At 59.7% G+C, this 20,796-nt stretch overlaps 1 protein-coding gene across 2 annotated transcripts; it reads left to right on the forward strand.

Moving 5' to 3' along the window:
• The first annotated feature begins 242 nt into the window (after positions 1–242).
• On the forward strand, positions 243–19,975 carry PXDC1 (PX domain containing 1). 2 transcript variants are annotated; one of them, XM_070778474.1, is made up of 6 exons: positions 243–421; positions 611–749; positions 14,567–14,658; positions 15,024–15,141; positions 18,842–18,953; positions 19,128–19,975. In XM_070778474.1, the coding sequence occupies exons 1-6, from the start codon at positions 416–418 to the stop codon at positions 19,243–19,245; spliced, it is 585 nt and encodes a 194-aa protein (XP_070634575.1). In that variant the 5' UTR covers positions 243–415; the 3' UTR covers positions 19,246–19,975. The 2 variants fall into 2 exon arrangements, with proteins under 2 accessions (XP_070634575.1, XP_070634574.1); XM_070778473.1 differs by lacking the exons at positions 243–421; positions 611–749 and adding an exon at positions 1,755–2,625.
• The last annotated feature ends 821 nt before the right edge of the window (positions 19,976–20,796 follow it).

Here is a 20,796-nt window from a genome sequence, read left to right on the forward strand (position 1 = left end):
TAATGATTAATAAGTTCTGGGCAGTTGCTATTTTTACTCTCTAGTTCCAGGTCTCTTTAAACAAACATCCCTGACAGGAAAACGCTTCCTTCTGTTTAGTGACCAGAGTGCCTGGCACAGCTGAAGGGCTGCCTCAGGAAGTTAGGTCTCCTAGGCAACAGGGAAACCAAGACCTGATTGCTCCCAGGAAAGATTTGGCTGGATGCATAAAAGCTCCTGGTGGCTCAGAGGGTAAAGAATCTGCCCGCAATGCGGGAGACCCAGGTTCGATGCCTGGGTCTGGAAGATCGCCTGGAGAAAGAAATGACACCCGACTCCAGTACTCTTGGCTAGAGAAGTCGCAAAGAGTCGGATGTGACTGATTGACTTGACTTCCTAGACTTGACTTCCTAAAAGCTCCTGCGCATCTGGAGAGATGCTGGTGGGAGAGATGCCCACGGCAGAGGGGGAAGGGGCACAGAGGCGGGAGACCTCAGTGGGGCTTTGCCGGGGCGGGGGTGCGGGGTGCGGGGTGCGGGGTGCGGGGTGCGGGGTGCGGGGTGGGGGGGGGGAGCGGCGGGGGGAATACTCGGCCCCGCCCCCCACCTCCACCCTCTGGTCTCTCTTGCAGACCCCGCGGTCAGCCCATCAGTCACCAGGATTCAGCAGTCAGCCCCTCAGTCACCAGCACGGACAGGTTGCTGCCACTTTGGGGAGTCGCCAGCCTGTGGAGAACACCTTTTCTTCCCAGCTCACAAGGCAAACGGGAGGTAAAGATAAACTTGGATGAAAACTTGGATGAAAACTTGGACGAAAGCTGACGATCTGATATGGGCGAATCACTGGAGCCGGCTGAGCAAAACTTGGAGATGGTGATTGTGTGTGAGGGTGTGTTGGGGGTGTGTTGGGGGTGTGTTGGAGGTGTGGGGGACACACCCCTCGGACAAGTTGCTTCACGTGACCGGCAACCGGCCCTCGGTGCCCACCGTTTCTGCCGAGCTTCTTTAGACTTTCTAGAAGTGCAAAGCGCTGAAGGGCCTCGCCCTGGGTCTGACCACCCCGCCTCGGACGACGTGAGGTCGCCCAAGACACTGCAATTGAGTTCCAAAGCCTGAACTAACTTCCGAGTCTTGAACTCTGGCTTGAAGTTACCTCCCAGTGAGGACCATCATGCGGAGCCGGCGGCTGCGACCCCAGGTTCTCCCCCGGGCAGCTGCCCCGGGGCCACTCCCGAAAGCCCTGGGCTCAGCACGCGCCCAGCGCAGGCGGGGACGCTCTTCCCCGGGGCCCTCTCCCACCGCCGGCCCGGCCTGCTTCTGAGCAGCGGGTTCCCTCTCCTTCCGGGGGTGGGGGCCCTGGGGAGCCGGCGCGGGCCCGCCGCGTCGTCTGTCCCCTGCTGCGTCCGGGCAGTGGCGCGACTGGAATGCGCGGGGGACGCGGGGCGGGCGGCTCCGGCCTCGGGCCCGGCCCGGGGTGGACGTGCGGGCGGCGGGAACCCGCCAGACAGTCCCGGCGCCGGGGCCCCGGAGCGGTGCGCCCCGCCGCGCGTAAGTTCAGCTTCCACTCCCGCAGGTCGGGTGGGGCACGTAGCCCCCCGACCCGAGAGTTTCCCAAGATCGAGAAACGAGACGAGAACAGTCGCCACCCGGGGCCGGCTCAGTCTCTTCCGGGCCGGGCCGGCGGCTGGCGGCCCGGGGAGGGGGTTGGCGGGCGGGCGGGGCGCGGAGGCGGGGCCGGCGCTCGGGTTTCCGCTCCGCCCCGCGGCCTGGGGACCCGCGGCCCCAGCGGCGCGGGCTCTGGAGGCGGCGCGGGGCGCGGCGGCCAGGCCACCCCTCCGCCCGGAGGCGGGGACGGCGGAGGCGCCCTCGGCCTCGACGTCGGGACCGCGCCGCCCGCGATGGGAAGCGCCTTATAAGCCTGTGGCCGCGCCACCCCGGAGAGCGCGCGGACCCCGGCCCCGGGCCCCTACCGAGCCGGTCTCCGGACAGGTTAAGGGAGGACCTCGGCCCGTCCCCGGCCTCGGGCGAACCCGGAGAAACCGGGAGAAACCCCGGATCGCTCCAACTCTGGACAGACCTCGGACGGACCCCAGCCCGGGATAGATCCCGGCTGCAATCGGCTCCCGGCCCCGGACGGACCCCACGCGGACCCCGGCCGCTGGCGGACCCCGGACGAATTCCAGATCGCTCCGATTCTGGACAGACCTCGGACGGACCCCGGCCCCGGATAGACTCCGGCCGCGGGTGGACCCCGGACAGACCTTGGCCCGGAATAGATCCCGGCTGCAGACAGCTCCCGGCCCCGGACGGACCCCGCGCGGACCCCGGCCGCGGGTGGACCCCGGCCCGGGCGGGCGCGCCCCTGCCGGCTGGGGATGCGCGGCCCGCGGCATGGCCTCGGCGGTGTTTGAGGGCACGTCGCTCGTGAACATGTTTGTGCGCGGCTGCTGGGTGAACGGCATCCGCCGGCTCGTTGTCAGCCGGCGCGGCGACGAGGAGGAGTTCTTCGAGATCCGCACCGAGTGGTCGGACCGCAGCGTGCTCTACCTGCACCGCAGCCTGGCCGACCTGGGCCGCCTGTGGCAGCGCCTCCGCGACGCCTTCCCGGAGGACCGGCCGGAGCTGGCGCGCGCGCCGCTGCGCCAAGGTGGGCGTGGGCCCGGCCTGGAGGACTGGGTGGCTGAGGGTGTCAGGGGGCTAGGGGACCGAGGGCCTCGAGGTCTGGGAGGCAGGAGTGGGCTCGTGTAAAGTGCGAGAGGGGGCCTGCAGGGGCGCTTGTTAAGCCGGGATGGCAAGCGCTGGCGGGCGGGCGGGAGTCTGCGTGCGGGCCGAGGCAGGCAGGACGGGCGAGCCACCGGCCAGCCCCTGCGACCGCGGCAGGAGGGGCTGCGGGAGCCTTGGGGAAGAGTCAAGGACAGCGTCCCGCGGGGGGCGCGCCCTGTCTGGCGGCACCCCCCAACCCCGCGGGGCCGCTCCTCCTGTCCCTGGTGGCCGGGTGGCCGACAGCCTGAGTGCGAGGTGCCACGCGGCCTCTGTCCCTCCCCGGGAGGGGCCGCTGGGGTGGGTCCGCCTTGGGTTTGATGAACCGAGCCGCCTCCTCCAGGCCTTGTGACTTTCCTGGCTCTCGGGGACTGGGTGGCTTCCCATTTCGTCTCTGCGGCCCACGGTCTGGCCCTGGAGGCCGTGGAGAGGAGGCTGGAGGAGAGGGAGCCGAGGCTGAAGTTGAGGCTGGAGGGCTGGAGGGCTGGGCCTCCTCCCCACCCCACACGCAGGACCACCTGCCCCGCTGAGAAGGCGGGTGCTGTCCTCTGAACGCAGCCCAGGGACACCTTCAGGGGCGTCTCCCTGAGTTCTTGGGATACTCTCCACCCACCTGGTGACAGCCCCGCCCCGAGTGTGAATTATCTGGGTAATTAGCTCATTCTCATGACACATCTTCTGGCAGACGCGTCACTTGGCAAGTCTCCCAACGCTGGCAAGTTTGCTGGCCCTGCCGCTGGAGTCTCAGGCTGATGGCTACTCTGGAGGGGAGTTCAATGCCATCCCAAGCATGGCAGCAGTTTACCTTGACTTGGGGTGTGTGTGTATTACTGTATTTTCAATGTATCAATTGGATGCCCAAATCAGGAAAGCTTAGATGAAGGACCAGCTTTATTCAATGCCTTTCATCTTCTCTGGAATGGGGAGGGCCATAAGCAAACAGGTGCCCCGGAGAGCTAGCACAGAGGCTGCCTTTCCCTCCTCCCCTCATCCCCTCCCGGGCCTCCAGGTCTCACTGTCAGAGGACCCCACTCAGCGGTGTTCCGGGCTGGCTCCTCCCCTTAATGCAGGACTCCGCGCCCACTTTCCCTGTGTGGGTTGGCACGCGTGCCCCCTGTCTGGCAGTAGTAAGCCCTCCAGGGATGTGGCTCCTGTTGCCACCCTCAGTGGCTTCTGACGAGGGTCACAGGGGTTGGGGAGGAGGGCGCAGCTTCAGTTGTCTTGGGACCTGGTGAGGAAACGGAGCAGAAGGTGGGTGAGTGTGAGGTGTGAGTGTGAGTGTGACCCGCCATACACACACCCCCGCTGTGCATACACACACCCACATTGTGCAGAAGGTAGGTGACTGTGAGGCACATGACCCGCTGTGCACACCCACACCCCCATGCATACATGCACCCCCCATCGTGCACACATATACACACACATCGTGCACACATACACCTACCTTGCACACATACATCCCCATCATGCACACCCACACCCGCCGTGCACACGCACACCCCATTGTGCACACACACCTGCCGTGCACACACTCCCATCATGTACACACACATCTGCCCCTACAGTGCACACCCACACCTGCCTTGCACACGCACGCTCCCATTATGCACACCCACATCTGCCTTGCATGTGCACACTCCCATTATGCACACACACACCTGCCTTGCACACACAGGCCCCCATTGTGCACAGGCAGGCTCCCATCATGCACACCCACACCTGCTGTGCGCATGCACACTCCCATCATGCACACACACGCCTGCCGTGCACACGCACACCCGCTGTGCGCATGCACGCTCCCAGCTCTATCTCTGTGTGCAGGCTGCACTGGGTCAGTCCTGAGTTTCTGAAGTGTCAGCACAGAGAGTGCCTCTGCTGAGTGGGCACCCTCAGGGAGACAGGAAGAGCGTGGTCACCAGGGAGAAACCAAGACCCAGAAGGGATCGCATAGCTGCGTTTAAGCGTCTGAAGGGGAAAGCCACAAAGACGTGGGTATTACATGCGATGGGGTGCGGGGCAGTTAGAAGAGGACCAGGGTTGGGTGTGCATGCTCTCTAACGGCCGTGATGGACTGTGGGAACCATCATCCCAGCTAGAGTCCTGACAGTCGAGACAAGCGGGGAGACCGCCATCTGACTGGGGGGCCTCCTGCGAGGCCAGCTCCGCGCCTCTGGGGCCGAGGAGGGGCGACCTCACCTTCTGTCTGGGTCTCGGTTCTCTGCTTGGAGGCACGCCACTGCCCCCAGCACCATCTGAGCATGTGGTACACCCACAGGAAGGCCTTTTCCTTCCTTCAATCCTTGTAAGTCCAGGGAAGTTGTTTGCTAAATAAAATACATCTCCATAAGGTCAAAGAAGAGTTCACTTTATTTCCAGGCAGATTCATTGTTTGCATAAAAAGATGGCCTGGAGGTCCAAACCATACACGCAAAAGGCATCCAGAAGCGGTGTTGGTTGAGCTGGCAAGTGTTCTCAGTGTAATTCCCCATCAGAGGCCCCCAGTTTAAACTTATTGCATATTTCTGGGCTGGGTTAGATTGGCCCTCTTGTCTTTTTCAAAAGTTCTGTGAGCAAGTCTGGCTTTCAGAGCGCGTCCTGGCCGCTGGTGGCTGTTGTCAGCGGAAGACTGGGCACCTCCAGGGCACGGGGCAGCCCTGGCCCCGACCTGCCTCTGAGATCCCGCGTGCACTCAGGATGCGGAGCCCTCTGTCCTGGTCCCTGGGGAGCTGCGGTGGGAGCATGTTCTGTGCAGCGCGTGTACTGTCCCTGCATTCTGCATGCACCGGTGCTGCCTTGGCCGTCAGTCCGTGGAATGTGTGCGTTTCCGGTGAGGTATTAAACCCCTGTGTGCAGTGGCGGCTCGGGGCTCACCGGCCCACCTCCCTGGCCTTCCGTCTGGGCGAGGCAGAGCTCGGGACTTGTCCTGCTTCCTCTGTCCTTTTCCTTGGCATCTTGACCTTATGCTCCCCTGCGTCCGGATCTGATGCCTGCGTCCTTGTTTCCTTGTCCCCCTGCCAGGGGAGGGAGGCGGCTGCTTCCTGTGCATATTATCTCTGGGTGACCGAGGCATCCCTCTGCTTTTTTCCACACTCTGACACAGGTGGGCCAAGTCTCCAACTGAAATCTCCTCTGCGTAATACATTGGTTCAGGGCTTCCTGACCAGATGTGGCAAGGCCACTTGCCTGTTACATTGCTCACGTCTGGAAAGGTTTACGCTTTAAAAGACAATCATGCAGAATTTCCCAATGACTCCTTGGAGTTTTGGGACTATTTTGATCATATATATATATATATATATATATATATTTTTTTTTTTACTAGCACCCATTTCAGGCCCTATACAGTCATCTCCACAGCAAGAGATTCTATTTCCAAAGTGGTCAGGTGATCTTTGGTTCCTGAATACTGTAATACCAACACTTTGGCTTTGTGTTCACTCTGCAAGTATCTCCCTGCCGCCTCCCCTGTGCTGGGCAGCTTCTAGGTGCTGAGGACGCAGCAGAGAACAAAACAGACAAACCCCTGCCCTCATGATTCTGTGTCTTGGTTTGAAGAATCTGATAATGATCAAGATAAGTTAAAAATATGGTAGATGGTTGTACATGTTCAGAAGAAAGGAATTCAAGGAGGGAAGGAGAGGAGCTGTAACTTGTTGGGGCAGGTGAAGGGTTCACTTTCAGATGGGCCGGTGGGGGGAGGGGGCAGAAAGGGACGTGAGTGCCTGGGATGGGGCTGTCAGCGCACGTGCAAAGGCTCTGAGGCAGGAGTGAGCCCCGGTGTCTGAGTAGTGAGAGGGCTGTTGTGGCTGGAGGGCAGGTGCCGGGTAGGGGTGGGGGTGGGGAGTGGGCTGATTGCGCTCAGTGAGAGGCTCTTGCTGGAGATGGAGAGCGGGGAGCGCAGGGACTGGATGGACGGGCAGCCTGGCTGCCGTGCTGAGAAGGCTGGAGGAGGACCAGGGAAGGCGCCAGGGATGATATGTGTGTGGGTTTTAGTCGCTCAGTCATGACCTGGTCTTTTCGACCCCATGGACTGTAGCCCACCAGGCTCCTCTGTCCGTGGGGATTCTCTAGGCAGGAATACTGGAATAGGTTGCCATTCCCTTCTCCGGGGGATCTTCCTGACCTATGGAACGAGCCCGGGTCTCCTGCATTGCAGACAGATTCTTTCTTTACCCTTTGAGCCACGAGGGAAGCCCAGGGAAGCTGTGGGAAGTGCTCAAAAACAGCTGGTCTGGGAGGGAGAGCCTGGGGTTTACTGAGAGGCCAGACGTGCCTGTGGGAGCGTCAGGGGAGGCAGAATACCGACGGGAGGAGCTGATAGAGGGCCCGGCTTTGAACGCGGAGTTTTCAGCGTTTCTCCAAATGAGGCCCCTCCGTGAGAGCTTGCGTGTGTGCTGGGGTGACGTCTGTTCACCCTTGCCCCTGGGGACCTGGATCTGCCTATGTCCTCACAGACCCTCTGTCAGACGTGGGGTGGAGGGAAGGTGTCCGGCACCTACCAGCTGGGCCCGGACGCCCCTGCCCACCGACAGCTCCAGGGACAGCGCTCACTCCCAGGCCCTGCTCTCAGGCGGACGGGGCACGGAGCTCCGTGCTTTCCCCAGGGGAGATCGCTGTCTGATTTGGGGGCCAACTGCAGGACCCCAAGTTCACTTTCTTGGTGAAAGTGGCTGAAGACACAGCAGCAGCTGCAGGGCTCCAGGCCTTGGAGCAGCGGCGTGAAGGTCACCTTCTCCCGCCCGGAGGGTGCCGCACTGGGGCTGGGGTCCTGTCCTGCCCGCACCTGGCGTGGCCCCCAGCCTGGCTTCCCTGCAGGGGGTCCCCCTCTTCCAAGGAGGGGGCCATTTTCCCTTCTCTGGGGCATTTTGGGTAATCTCTCTGCTTCACAGACCTATTTTTGAACCTCTTCCATATATAGGGCCCCTGGCTTGAGCTGTGGGGCTCTGCCGTCCCCCAGGTCCCGAGGCGGCCACACCCGCCTCCTGGGAGCCGCTGTCCCGCCCTTCCTAATGCTGGGTTTCCTTTCCGAACCCGCTCCGGCTGTCACTCTGAGCCCCCTGTCCAGGCTCCGGACACTCCGCCCCTGTCGGTGGCACGTGGCCTGTGGTCTCAGCTCGCTGTGGGCCCAGGTGAACCGGGCCAGCTCCCGGTTGGGGAAGGAGCAGTCGGAAGCTCACGGCCGTCGCTGGCTCTGGAGCTTCTTGGCTGTGACCCCTTCCCACCAGATGTCCACAGGGAGGCCTGGCCCTGCCTCTCAGCACCGGGCCCTGCTGGTAGCACCCGGCTGCCCTGGGGCTGGCCCCCGGGATGCGGTCCTCTTCTCTTTGTAAAATAGCGTGGGCCTGCTGTGACTCCGCTGTGTGTTTTTATCCATGCTTTCCCGAGAGGCAGAAGGTGCCTGTGGTTGGGGGCCTTCAAAGCCAGGGAAGGTGGGTGTGTGGTGACGGCAGAACCCAGAACACCCAGGCTGGGTGTGCCCGCTCTGTGGGGCTCCGCCTGGAGCTGCAGGAGGGGCTGTGGGAGCGATGCGGGAGCGACCGTGAGCAAGCACTCAGCGTTGCCAGGGCTTGGTATCATCGTCCCACTAAAATCATTCTCATGGGTGCTTTTGTTCATGTTTACTTCCCTGGGTGACTGGAGGCTTCCATCAGCCCTTCTGGTCACCAGGGCTGAAAAGAGGCTCCCAGGAAGTCCCCTGCTGCGCCCGCCTGGGGACGCCTCCCTGTGGTCATGTCGGTCTCGTGACCGTCGTCCTGGCCGGCCCGGGGACAGGGTCTTGTCATCCGGTGCCCATCACCTGATGCAGCCCAGGACTTCCTGTTTGAGGGCCTGGGGCGGGTGCTGTTTATTCCTTAAATTCCTTCTGAGTTTTAAGGCAAACTAAGGCTCAGCGAGTGGCTCCTTAGGCATGCTGAGTCTGAAGTTGAGTAAGGAATTCTGCTCGTGGTTGGAGGAGAAGGAGGCGGCCTGGGGAAGGAGGGCTTGGTGCAAGGGGAGCGCCTCACAGGCGTGGGAAGAAGCCAAGCAGTCTTCCCTCAGCCAGCTCCCGGGTCTCCAGACGCGTTGCCTCGTGTCTGCCCTCTGTCTCCGCTGCCTGCTCTCCCTGCCCTTCTTCGTCCTTGGGAGGATCGGGGGAGAAATTCCCGGCCCCCAGTGTCACCGTGAGCGTCACTGGGCCAGGGAGGCCAACAGTGGGGAGGACTGAGCCTCGTGTGCAGCAGGGGGAGCCCAGGGCAGAGACCGGAGCCCCAGCGCTGAGGTGGGAGGCCGCAGTCCACCTGGGGAGAGCGGGCTGCGGTCTGGACCCTGAGTGTACCGAAGAAGAATCACCTGGGTCAGCTCTCGAGCTCACTGAGTGAGTCCCCGCCACTTTTACCCTGACTGTCTATACAGACAACACATATTTAGGAAGTTATCATGGAGAGTTTTCCTGGAAAATTTAAAACGCTTTGTTTCCAAAATTTGATTACACTGTGCCCTGGTGGCTCAGTGGTAAAGAATCTGCCTGCCAATGCAGGAGATGCAGACTCGATCCCTGGGTTGGAAAAAACCCCCTGGAGAAGGAATGGCAACCTACTTCGGTATTCTTGGCTGGAAAATCCCATAGTCAGAGGAGCCTGGCAGACTACAGTCCATGGGGTCGCAAAAGAGTCAGACACGACACAGGGACTAAACAGCAACGGCAGCTTTTAAAGCATGTTTATCTCTTGTGCAGACAAGGTGACTCTGCATTCCTCACCTTGTCCAGCCGTCTGCTTCTCTGGACAGTGAAGGGTGGACTTTTGAAATGCAACGTCTTACTTGATTTGGTCAGAGAGTTCACGTCACAGAAGATTTCCCTGGGGCTCTGTCATGGGTCTCCAGTCGAGAGACTTGCATTCTCTGGGTGACGGACTCGCCTTCCCAACTGACCCGAGAAGGATCTGTGTTCACACCCAGAACTTAAGGGGCCCCAGGCGCTCAGCTGGATTCCGCCCCGAGCCCATCCCTGGAGGCTGGCATGGTCACCGGGGCCTCCGCCAGGGAAGTGGGGTGTGGGGCCCGGTGTCGGCGGCGAGAACAGTGGTCCGTGTCTGCTCAGAGCCTGATCTTTGTGCTTGTACCAGCGTGCTCAGTTTGGGTTCCGAGAACGAGTTGGTGTTCGTGTTCGTATAAAGACCTACCCTGGAACTCATAGAAGCTCATGTCGTGGTCTTGCTTCTCAAGACTGCGGCACTTTGGACAGAAAGGGCCCCCTGGCTGCTCTAGCCTGAATTTTAACCCCGGAAAAGGATGTGAAATCAACATACTGAAATTTACGTACAGTCGTGTTATCAGTCTTTGGGTTTCAAATTGTTAACTGTTTTGGGCGACGTCTGGATAAACTTCTCACATCAGAAGCTGTGTAGAGTGAACTTTTAAAATTGACGTTGTATTAGTGACTGTGCTTTATCAGAAACGAGACCGTTTTCCAGGACGGTGGTTCCGAGCCAGTTTCCTGCGCCGACGACGTGGATGCGGCGGGTCCTCGCGGGCTGCTGGAGCCCTCTGCTGGCTGGCCCTGGAATGACAACAGCCCATAATCAAGAGGCCTTGGAGTTTCTCTGCCCAACCTTGCAAATTCAAAACCACCGAACCCTCCTGCAGTTTTTAGAACCGCGATCTCAGACAGTAAAACTGGGTCAAACAAGATTGCCACAGGTTTTGCTTCATCAACAATATTTGGAATACAAAAGCTAACGTTCCTAGACAATCCCAAATTATTGTACTTCAGCACATTTTTTAAAATAAAATTTAAAATCCTTACTGTAAACAAGTGACATTTGGAAGAGCGGTACCAGTCAGTAAAAGCCAAAGCTGTCGATCACAGAGGAGGAACGCAGCAGGTAGAGCAGGAAGCCCCCACCTGCGTGTGCTTGGTCTGGGGTCTCAATGCGCCATCTGTCCTGGGCGATGATGCGGTCTCCAGGTACCCGTTGTGTTCCCTGCCATCTCCCCACCCCACCCCCCACCCCTCACCCCCACCTCCCCACCCCCCACCCCTCACCCCCACCCACCCCCACCTCCCCATCCCCCACCCCATCCCCCACCTCCCCACCCCCTACCCCTCACTGCCACCCACCCTTCACCCCCACCTACCCCCACCTCCCCATCCCCCACCTCCCCATCCCCCACCCCATCCCCCACCTCCCCACCCCCTACCCCTCACTGCCACCCACCCTTCACCCCCACCTACCCCCACCTCCCCATCCCCCACCACCCCATCCCCCACCTCCCCATCCCCCACCTCCCCACCCCCTACCCCTCACTGCCACCCACCCCTCACCCCCACCCACCCCTCACCCCCACCCACCCCCATCACCCCCACCCACCCCCACCTCCCCATCCCCCACCTCCCCACCCACTACCCCTCACTGCCACCCACCCCTCACCTCCCCACCCCACCCCCACTTTACAAATAACCAAAGGACAGTGATTTCCAGGCCCAGAAGAAGAGGGAAATGTGGGCCCTGGAGTGTGGAGAGGGCCCGGCCCTTGGAGGCCACGTGGCTGGTGGTGACCCCTCCCTGCTCTGATGTGAGGTTGGGACAGGGGCTCTGCAGCAGCAGGGGGCAGCCTCTCAGAGGCACCCAGCGGAATCTATTGCCACAGCCCCCCCGCCCTGGGAAGAGGCCAGAGTCCTGGTCATTCACATGGACAGGTTCCCTCGGAGGAAGGAGGGCTTGCCTCAGGAACGCTGGTCCCAGCCGGCTTGGTGGTCTCTGGGCGTCTGTTTTGGGGAAACAAAAGTGCCCCAGTGAAAAGCCAGAGCGTCACACAATCGCCTGTCCCTCTGCTCTTGCTGGAGGGATTCTGGCAGCTTCTTTCCTGTTGAAATGTCTTCAGCCCCTCTTGTCTTGAAGTGTTTTGTTTCCTAGGAGCACCATTTGGCTTCCCCTCTGGGGCTTCCCAGGTGGCGCTAGTGGTAAAGAACCCGTCTGCCAATGCAGGACGTGTAAGAGACGCGGGGTCAGTCCCTGGGTCGGGAAGATCCCCTGGAGGAGGGCATGGCAACCCACCCCATTGTTCTTGCCTGGAGAGTCCCATGGACGGAGGAGCCTGGTGGGCTACAGTCCACGGGGTCACAGAGAGTCGGACACGACTGGGCTGAGCACACATGTGCACACACACACGTGTGCACACACACACACGTCACTGCTGCAGCCTGGCCATCATGTGCTTTCTCCACTTGTGGCGGGGTGGTTTCCGTGTCTGTGAGACAGCTCACAGGAGTGGCTCCGAATGTTACCTGTGGCTCTTGAGAAGAAACTAAAGCTCCTCGACCATGCTTACTGACTGTCATCATCATGTAGTTTCCTTTGGCTGTTTTCCTTTCTTTTCCCCTGCTTGTCCTCACTTCTCTGATTAAACTTATCCATTGGCTAAAGTTTTTCCACAGACAGAATTCAGGCTGAGGACACGGGGTGGGGCAAGAACTACCGGGTCCCACTCAGAATGAGGGCACGGGGTCACAGGGCACGAGCTGGGCAGGGTCCCCAGGGTCTGTGCCCCGAGCTGGAACACGATGTGTTACTGGAAGTCTGACGAAGCACCTGTTGCCTTTCTCTGCTTCCTTCTGGAAGCAGGTCAGCAGGAAGGTGAAGCTACGGGGCACCCAGTAAGTCTGGATGCCAGATAAACAGCGAATAACCTTCAGTGCGTCTGCCCACACGCCCGCGTCAGCCACTGTGTCGGAAGTGCACATCGCCCTGGGCGTCCTGTGCGCTGCGTCCTGATGCTGGAGCCCTGCAGGAAGGTCAGCGGAGAACAGGGTGTGTTCACCGACCCAGGGGCACCCTTGGTGGTTATAAACCCAGCGGCGGGCTTTATGTCCTGGAAGTGGGCATAAATGTGCTGTGTGCGTTGGCCATGCACAAGGCTGATCTTCCTGTATCGTCCTTACAGAACATAAAAACATGAGGACCTGAGTGACTTAACGGCGGTATTCTAGGTGTCATAAAAGCTGAGATGTGATGGTTTTCTTGTCTAAGAACAAAGAAGCACCTCATGGGGATGATTTATACAACTGTCCTCTCTAAAAACAACTTTTCAGAGGATTTTTGCAGTATCCCTCTTTCCCTCCGTAGACTTGCCCGCAGCGGGAGAAGGATGGCAGAGCTGTGTGGAGTGTGTGTGTGTGTGTGTGTGTGTGTGTGTGTGTGTGTGTGTCTGGAGTGTGTGTGTGTGTGAGTGTGTGTGTGTGTGTGAGTGTGTGTGTGGTGTATGTGTGGAGTGTTTGTGTGTTTGTGAAGTGTGTGGTATTTTGTGTGTGTGTGTGTATGTGTGTGGACTTCTAAACAAGCACCAGGCCTGGGAGGATGTGTCCTGAGACCCTGAGACTCTGCCCCGGGCATAGCTTCTTCCCTTCCTGCTGCCACCAGCCTGCTGGGCAGCAGTGGGGCGGGCAGCCTGGGAGAGAGGGGTGGCTCAGCCCCGTCTGTCTGCCAACAGCTGAGGTGCCCGCCACGCGGTGGGTGGCACAGGGTGTGTGGACCAGAGTCTGGGGTCTGCTGCCAGCTGCCTGGGCCCTGCGGCCAGCTGTGTGGGCCCACGTGGCCGAGAGCACTGGTCAGGACCAGACAGGCCACTGATGAGCAGACCCCGGGTCAGCAGGTGAAGGGGCACTGGCCTGTCTCCAGGAAGTTCAGGGACCAGCTCCTGACCTTGGCTGGACGTCCTCGACTCCGGCTGATGCGAGGGGCCTCTGAGTCAGGCAGTTTAGTAAGTTAATTTTATCTCAATGTGGACTTAGTGAGTTGCCTGCAAAATGAACAACCATTCTCCTATCAAACAAAACCGGGACTTCTGAAAACTGAGATTCAGTGACTGAAAGTAATTCTGGGATGCCAGCCTCTGTGGTTTGGGTCCCGGGTCACGTGACATGTCCTGGGAATCCGCGTTGCTGCTTCCCTGGGAAGCTGATGTGAAGGGCTGGTCCTGGGAAGGTCGGTGCTCTGCACGGCTCACGGGGAAACGGAAATGCACCCCAACTCTGTGCTGTTCAGTTCAGTGGCTCAGTCGTGTCCGACTCTTTGCGAGCCCGTGGACTACAGCACTCCAGGCCTCCCTGTCCGTCACCGACTCCCGGAGCTTGCTCAAACTCATGTCGATCGAGTCGGTGATGCCATCCGGCCATCTCATGCTCTGTTGTCCCCTTCTCCTCCCGCCTGTTGGCTCTAGTATTTTAAAGACTAAGCACTGCGATTTCTAGTAGCCAGTCAAGACGTCTGGTAACTGGAATGAGGGGTAGAAGCTCAGATCCCTGGAAGATGCCATGAGTCATGCCCATGCTGGTTTTTTCTGTGTAAAGATCTGGTTTTTCCCTTCTAAACCCCAGATCTAAATGACTTCTCTAGCATGGGCTCCATTTCCAAGGGCCCTGTGGTCACCTTGGCTGTGTCACGGGGCAAGGGGGAGGCAGCTTCCCTGGCTGCAGCCACCACACTGCGGGGGCCAGGGTCTGGCCCTGCCCACCGTGCAGGGTGTAGATGGAGCTGGCCTGACTGTCCCACTCAGAGAGGCCTTCGGTGGTCTCTCTGTGGATTTCAGACGGCCTCTCTTCAGCACATACCTTCATCACTCTTTGGGTCGTTGAAACCTGATCTGGGGCTGAGGACCAGGCTCTCAGGGCAGGACTGAGCCCACGTGAGGCTGAGTGCCCTTCCCAGAGGGCCCTGAATGCCCTTCTGTGGAGGGCGACCCCGGGGTGGTGTCCCTGCTGTGGGCTGCCCGTTGGTCTGTATTTCATTTGGGAGCCCCCGTCCTGGTCTGCTTCTCTGATGGAGGTGTTTCTGCTTCGACCCCAGGACTGATCGCCATAAAGGACGCCCATGACATCGAGACCAGGCTTAACGAGGTGGAGAAGCTTCTCAAGGCCATCATCAGCATGCCTCGCAAGGTGGGGGTGCGGGCCGAGGGGGCAGGGCGCTGGGTGGGCAGGTGGGGTGGCGGGCATCCTCCTGGAGGCGTGGAGGACAGGGCGGGGCCAGGAGCCTAGGACAGGGTGTGTCCTTGGGCTCTGGGAGCTCCAGTGTTCTCTCCCCCCGGGAAGAAGCGGAAGCAAGGGGCTCACAGTTTACTGGAACGTGAGGGGGACGTGTGTGAAGCGCCAGCGCAGTCCTGGCCTGCGTTGTTCCCGTGGTCACCACCCTGCCTGCCCTGGGCCCCGAGCCCCCCGAGCCCCTGATCGGGGCGCGGGGACGTGGCCCATGCCATCCCGCCAGCAGGAGGAACGTGTGTAGGAAGGAAAATGTTTCTTCCCAGTACTCCAGGTCAGAAGTTGTGCTCACCTTCTTCGAAAGGTCGCCCCTGGATCAGGTGTTAAAGAATGACAACGTGCATAAAATTCAGTGCGGCTTTCAGAGTCCGGTGAAGATCTCAGGTGAGAGTGCAGGGAAGGCGCCGGGTGGGTGTGGGTGCGGCGCTGCCGTGCGCGGCCGAGGGGCCCGGAAACCTTCCCAGCCCTGTCCACGAGCTGGGCACGCCTGCCCCCCTGGGGGCCCGGAAGGCAGAAGCAGAGGGCGGGGCTGCTTCCAGATCTCGTGAAGCGGTGTGCTTCTCCCTGCTGGCCCGCTGCCTGCTTCCAAAGGTGTGTAAATCAGAACTTACTTTAAAAAAAGAAACAGTCTGTGAGGAAAGCATTAGTGAGGCGTCTTGAAGCGAATGGCTGGAATCCATCACCAAGCGCAAAAGCATGAGTTCGGCTCGCACAGCGTTGCCTTTGCTCTGGGCTCTAGGGCGGGGGGGACAGAGAGGGACACTCGGCGTGCGGCTCCTCAGCGTGCACCTTGGGCCGCGCCTTCTGGCAAAAGTCAGCAGCGGGAGGAGACAGGCAGCTGTCCTACAGGTCTCAGGGGAGCGAGGGCGGAGCCAGGGCTCAGCCCGCTGGCAGCTTCCTCTGATCCGGGCTGCAAGTGCCATCACAGCACTAGACTCTTTCCTCGGTGCTGCAGGCGAGGCTCCGAGGAGCATTTTGTAGGGAGAGGTCTGTCCCGGGAGCCCAGGGACTTGTCTGGGCTGAGCGAGGTCGTGTGGGACCACCCCCTGGGGGGACGGGGAGGGTGCTCCCACCGGAGGTAAGATGTACCTTCGTCGTTCACCGAGTGAGGAAATGAATGTATCCAGATGAGAAGAGGGCCAGATCAGGAGTCCTTTCCACGGCACGATTTCTTACGGCAGCGCCGCCAGCCCCTGAGGTCCCGGCCGCTGAGAGCCGCCCTGCTCCCCAGCCTCGGCCCATGTTCGGGGTGTGCACAGACTCAGGGGTCCCCAGGCACGGAGTCTGCAGCAGCCGGGCTCCCCCCCGGGGACGTCTTGTCAGTACCCACGTGGGCCACCCCGTATCTGACTTCCTGGCTCGTTGATTTGTTGATTTCCTGTGGTCCTGGGCAGGTTGGGATGTGGCCCCTCTGGGTCTCCTGTCACTGCAGAGCCACCCTCGAAACAGGCCCTCAGCCTCCTCCCTGCCGGGCCTGTCTCCTCTCTCCCACAGGCCCGCTCGTGCACACCCACTCTGGTCGTGCTAAATTCCCTCGTCCTGAAAGGGCCCTGGCCCTGTCTCACCACCCTTCCTCCCAGACGTCTCTGACGTGGCCTCTCTGGAGGCGATGCAAGTCAACCCTGCCTTGACTCACTCACCCTCCAGGTTGACAGGCTGGGGGCCAGGCCTCCACGAGGTGGCGCTAGGTGCTCGTGGCATAAGGACCAGCCGCCTCCCAGGGCCTTGGTTCTGGCAAGTGCTCTGGCCTCTTTGGCGAGGCTTTGGGTCAGTGGAACCGGAAACATTCTTCACACCATGTTAATCTAAAAGCTTGTTACCAACTCTAAGAAAGCTGTGCAGCTTAAAAGGAAGCATACACCTTTGAATTTATATCAGCCACAAAACCCAGAGTATTCAGGTTTGGGAAGCCTGGAAATATAATTTTTTATTACTACTAAGTCACTTCAGTCATGTCCGACTCTGTGTAACCCCATAGATGGCAGCCCACCAGGCTTCCCCGTCCATGGGATTTTCAAGGCAAGAGTACTGGAGTGGGGTGCCATTGCCGTCTCCGAACTTTTTATTAGCCAGGCATTTGTACACTCTCAGCCTTAATTTTCACCAGCGTTTGTTAGATTCTTTATAAAAACTCTCTCATTTAACACCCCCCCCGCACAGTGCCACTCAGGATAGACACTGTTATTCCCATTTTACAGGCTGCTTCTGCTGCTGCTAAGTCGCTTCAGTCGTGTCTGACTCTGTGTGACCCCATAGACGGCAGCCCACCAGGCTCCCCCGTCCCTGGGATTCTCCAGGCAAGAACACTGGAGTGGGTTGCCATTTCCTTCTCCAATGCACGAAAGTGAAAAGTGAAAGTCAAGTCACTCAGTCGTGTCCGACTCTTAGCAACCCCATGGACTGCAGCCCACCAGACTCCTCCATCCATGGGATTTTCCAGGCAAGAGTACTGGAGTGGGTTGCCGTTGCCTTCTCCGATTTTACAGGCTAAGAAACAGCAAAGAGTAACCTCCTTCGCAGGCTTAAGTGGTAGAACTGGAGTTTCCTGGAGGCCCAGCTGGCTTCTCTTCACCGACAATTAAGGAATGATTTGCAGCAAATGTGTTTTGGGGTCTGGCTCCATCTTCTAGATTCCACGTCCGAGAACTGCAAGTCTCACACTTAATAAAGACTAGGAGCTTCCTGTATGAGGTGACTCTATTTGCAGCAGTCATGTTTGTTTTCACTTGTAGGGTCCCTCCCCGCCCAGTTCCCCTGGAGAGGGTAGGAGAGAGGATTTGGGGTTGTCAGCTGGTGTGCTGAGGTCGCTGAGGTTTTACATGCTTCCTGGGGCAGATTTGAGTCAGTTAAAAGCAGAAAAGAAGGTGGTCCTGGGGGCTCCCCTGTGGTCCAGTGGTTAAGATCCACACTCCCAAGGCAGGGGGGCTGGGGTCAATCTCTGGTCAGGGAACTAAGATTCCACGTGCTGCACGATGCGGCCCCCAAAATTGTTTTTTAATTAAAAAAAAAAAAAAAAGTGGCTCTGTGCTGTCCCGCGTTTCGAGCTGTGAGGTTGGGGGTCTTTCTCCCGCTGTCAGGGCTCGTCCCCTGCGGGCCTCTCTGCCCACTCGGGCGCTTCTCGGCCTCCTCTTTGCACCGGGTGGTGCCGTTGACCTCGGTGGGTCCAAGCACCGACTTCTTGCTGGTTTTTGGCTCCTGACTCACTAGCCGTCTCACGGTGGGCTGTGGGTGGGCTCCACCGGGAGGGGCGGTCGGGGACAAGCCGCTTGCTGGTGCCGCTCACAGGGGGCAGGTCCCTGGAAGGGCCAGTGAGACGTGCACTACCCCTTCTCCAGAATGTCGGAGGAAACCTCAGCCGTTACTCGCCAAACCTGATTGATGAACAGTCATTTTGTCCTGGGAGCGGGAGGAGGAGTCTAGTTTTCTGCCTTCTGTTTTGCGTAGTTCCCCTAAGTGTCTTCCTACGGAGAGAAGCTGAGAAAACTGAGATCCAAGTACCTAAAATGTCTATAAAGATTACAAGCAGACACGAAATTACAGCCTCACTTGTTTAAAAAGAGCAAATCTGTCCATGGGGATAAAATAATCTAAATGGTGATTACGGTATAAGAAATAAAAGGAAACAGTGCCCCAGACAACCAGGGCATCAGACGCCCCCTGAGATGGCAGCACGGGGCGTCCTGTGGCCTGACCGGGGCAGAGAACGCTGCTGTGAGCTGTCCGCATGCGTCAGGGCCTGCGTGGAAGACGGTGGTCCCTTGGGAAAGCAGCAGGAATCTGGAGTGTTTTTAAGTACGTTTTTAAAGTGAGGTAGGTGGAAGGCCTGAGCATGGGACTTGCTGACCAGGGTTGGTGGCTGTGGGCTAGCCAGCGTTCAGGCAGCTGCCACCCTGGTACTGCCCCCCAACCCCACCCCCCGGTGCCTATTCTTGGGGTCTGTGGTCTGCTGAGGGAAGGGCAGGGCATGCAGTCCAGGAAGTGTCAGCCGGAGGACGTGGACGAGAAGAAATGCGTGACCCCAAATGTCAGAACTTCAAACCCTGACCCCCTTGTGAATTACCTCCCCCGTTGCTCTCGTTTTCAGAAATCATGAGGTCCAATGGATTCTGCTTAGCAAATACGGAAACGATCGTTATTGACCACAGTATTCCTAACGGCAAAGACCAGCACGGGGCCGTGGACCCCGCGGAGCACCTGTAAGTGGGCTGATTGTCTCTGGCAGGGCCCAGCTGGGTTCGCGGGTTCTGCCCCGTCTGTGCTCACGGGCTGGGAGCCTGCACTCCGCGGGCAGCCCTTCCCCTCCTGGGGGCTGGCTCGGGCGGCCGGGGGTCAGGCGCCCACCCAGCCTCACCGCCTGCCTCCCCGCGCAGGTTTGAGGGTGGGGGCGAGCTCCCCGCCGAGCTGGAGGACGGGGACGACCCAGCGGCCTACGTCACCAACCTGTCTTACTATCACCTGGTACCCTTCGAGACGGACATTCTGGACTGAGCCCCCCGGGCGCCTCCCCCCGCCGCCCGGGACCTGCCCCCTCGAGCCTGGACGGGCCACAAGTGCCTGCGAGACGGCCCGGGCCAGGACTGGACACCCGGCCTCCCCCGGGAGGGCACCCGGCCACCCTCCCCCACGTGCCCCCCGGACCAGCGCACAGGACGTTTCAAGTGAGACCTTGCTGGGTCCCCGGGTTCTGGACGACACGGGGGGTGGTTCTGTCACCCAGGTTTCTCGGGACCAGGATGTGCGGCTTCCAGTCCTGCCTCCTACCTTCTTCCCAGAAGCTGTGGGCTTCGTGTCAGCCCAGGGGTGTTGGCAGAAGGTTGGTCGTGAGTGGGGTATCGGCTGCGGGCACAGGGGACCTGCTGACCGGTGCCCGCATGGGGGACAAAGAGAGGATGGAGCCCACCTGGCCTCTTGCGAGGGGTGAGGACGCTGGGGCCCCGGGCGGCCGGGGGCCATTCCCCTGCCCGTCACCAAGCTCGCGATGATGCAGCCACTGCGTCAGCCTGAGAAGACGGGAGCCGGGAGGTCACCGAGGGCCCTGGCGGGTCCCCCGCTGCCCTCAGGGAGGGTCTGGGTTCTACGTGTTCATCTCCTCACAGAGTCTACTAATGACCAGAATTTGCTCATGTAAATAATAGTAAATTATTGAGAATCCTAATTCTTTTACACAATCTGTTTTTTAATCTATTTTCATGAAATAAAACACATTGCTCTCCTCTGATCTGTTTACCATGTGGCTCTTGTCCCTGCCCTGGGGCCAGGAGACCCCGTACACCACCCGGCCGGCCGGCCGCCCCAGCACTCACTGTCCTTTAGGAAGTGTGTTCTCGCCCTGGGGAGTGATCTGTGCAAAAAAGAAGTGAAAGTCGCTCAGTCGTGTCCAACTCTTTGTGACCCCATGGACTACCAAGTCCGTGGAATTCACCAGGCCAGAATGCTGGAGTGGGCAGCCTTTCCCTCCTCCAGGGGATATTCCCAACTCAGGGATCAAACCCGGGTCTCCCACATTGCAGGCAGATTCTCTACCAGCTGAGCTACCAGGGAAGCCCAAGAATCCTGGAGTGGGTAGCCGATCCCTTCTCCAGCGGATCTAAACTGGAAAGGAAACAGGCAGTGTGTGCTTTTGACTTTGGGTCTCCCCTTCCTGCAAGCTCCCCACTGGCGGCCCCGGGAAGCCCCTCCTGTGAGCCGGCGGGCAGCAGATGGCCTTCCCGTGGCCTCCACACCTCCCTGGCCTCCAGCCCGCTTCCTAATAGGCAGTCAGGTGGCCGACAGGGTCAACAGTTGCTTTCCTCTCTTGGGGGTCAAATTCAGTTCTGAATGGAGGGGGCCTCCTCCTGGCAGGGTTAGAATCAATCACGCTCAGCCAATCAGCGTCCAAGTTCCAATCGCTGGTGCCTGGGTATCTTCCTCGTTATCCACGTTCCATGGGGGGCTTCTCCCCAGCTGTGGGGTCACAGTGGCGGCAGCTCCCTTTTCTCCTCAGCTCATGGGGACCGTGTCACCCCTCAGGGCCAGCTCGGCTTCCCAGGCCCGCCACAG

This window comes from Bos indicus, chromosome 23 (assembly GCF_029378745.1).
Source record: "Bos indicus isolate NIAB-ARS_2022 breed Sahiwal x Tharparkar chromosome 23, NIAB-ARS_B.indTharparkar_mat_pri_1.0, whole genome shotgun sequence".
Classification (NCBI taxonomy): domain Eukaryota; kingdom Metazoa; phylum Chordata; class Mammalia; order Artiodactyla; family Bovidae; genus Bos; species Bos indicus.

Excerpts from the sequence above, each read along its gene's own strand:
- PXDC1 (XM_070778473.1), top strand. The coding sequence starts at position 2,370 with ATGGCCTCGGCGGTGTTTGAGGGCACGTCGCTCGTGAACATGTTTGTG. Across the intron at positions 14,659-15,023 it reads TCATCAGCATGCCTCGCAAG|TACTCCAGGTCAGAAGTTGT; the intron begins GTGGGGGTGCGG and ends GTTTCTTCCCAG. Across the intron at positions 15,142-18,841 it reads GAGTCCGGTGAAGATCTCAG|AAATCATGAGGTCCAATGGA; the intron begins GTGAGAGTGCAG and ends TCTCGTTTTCAG.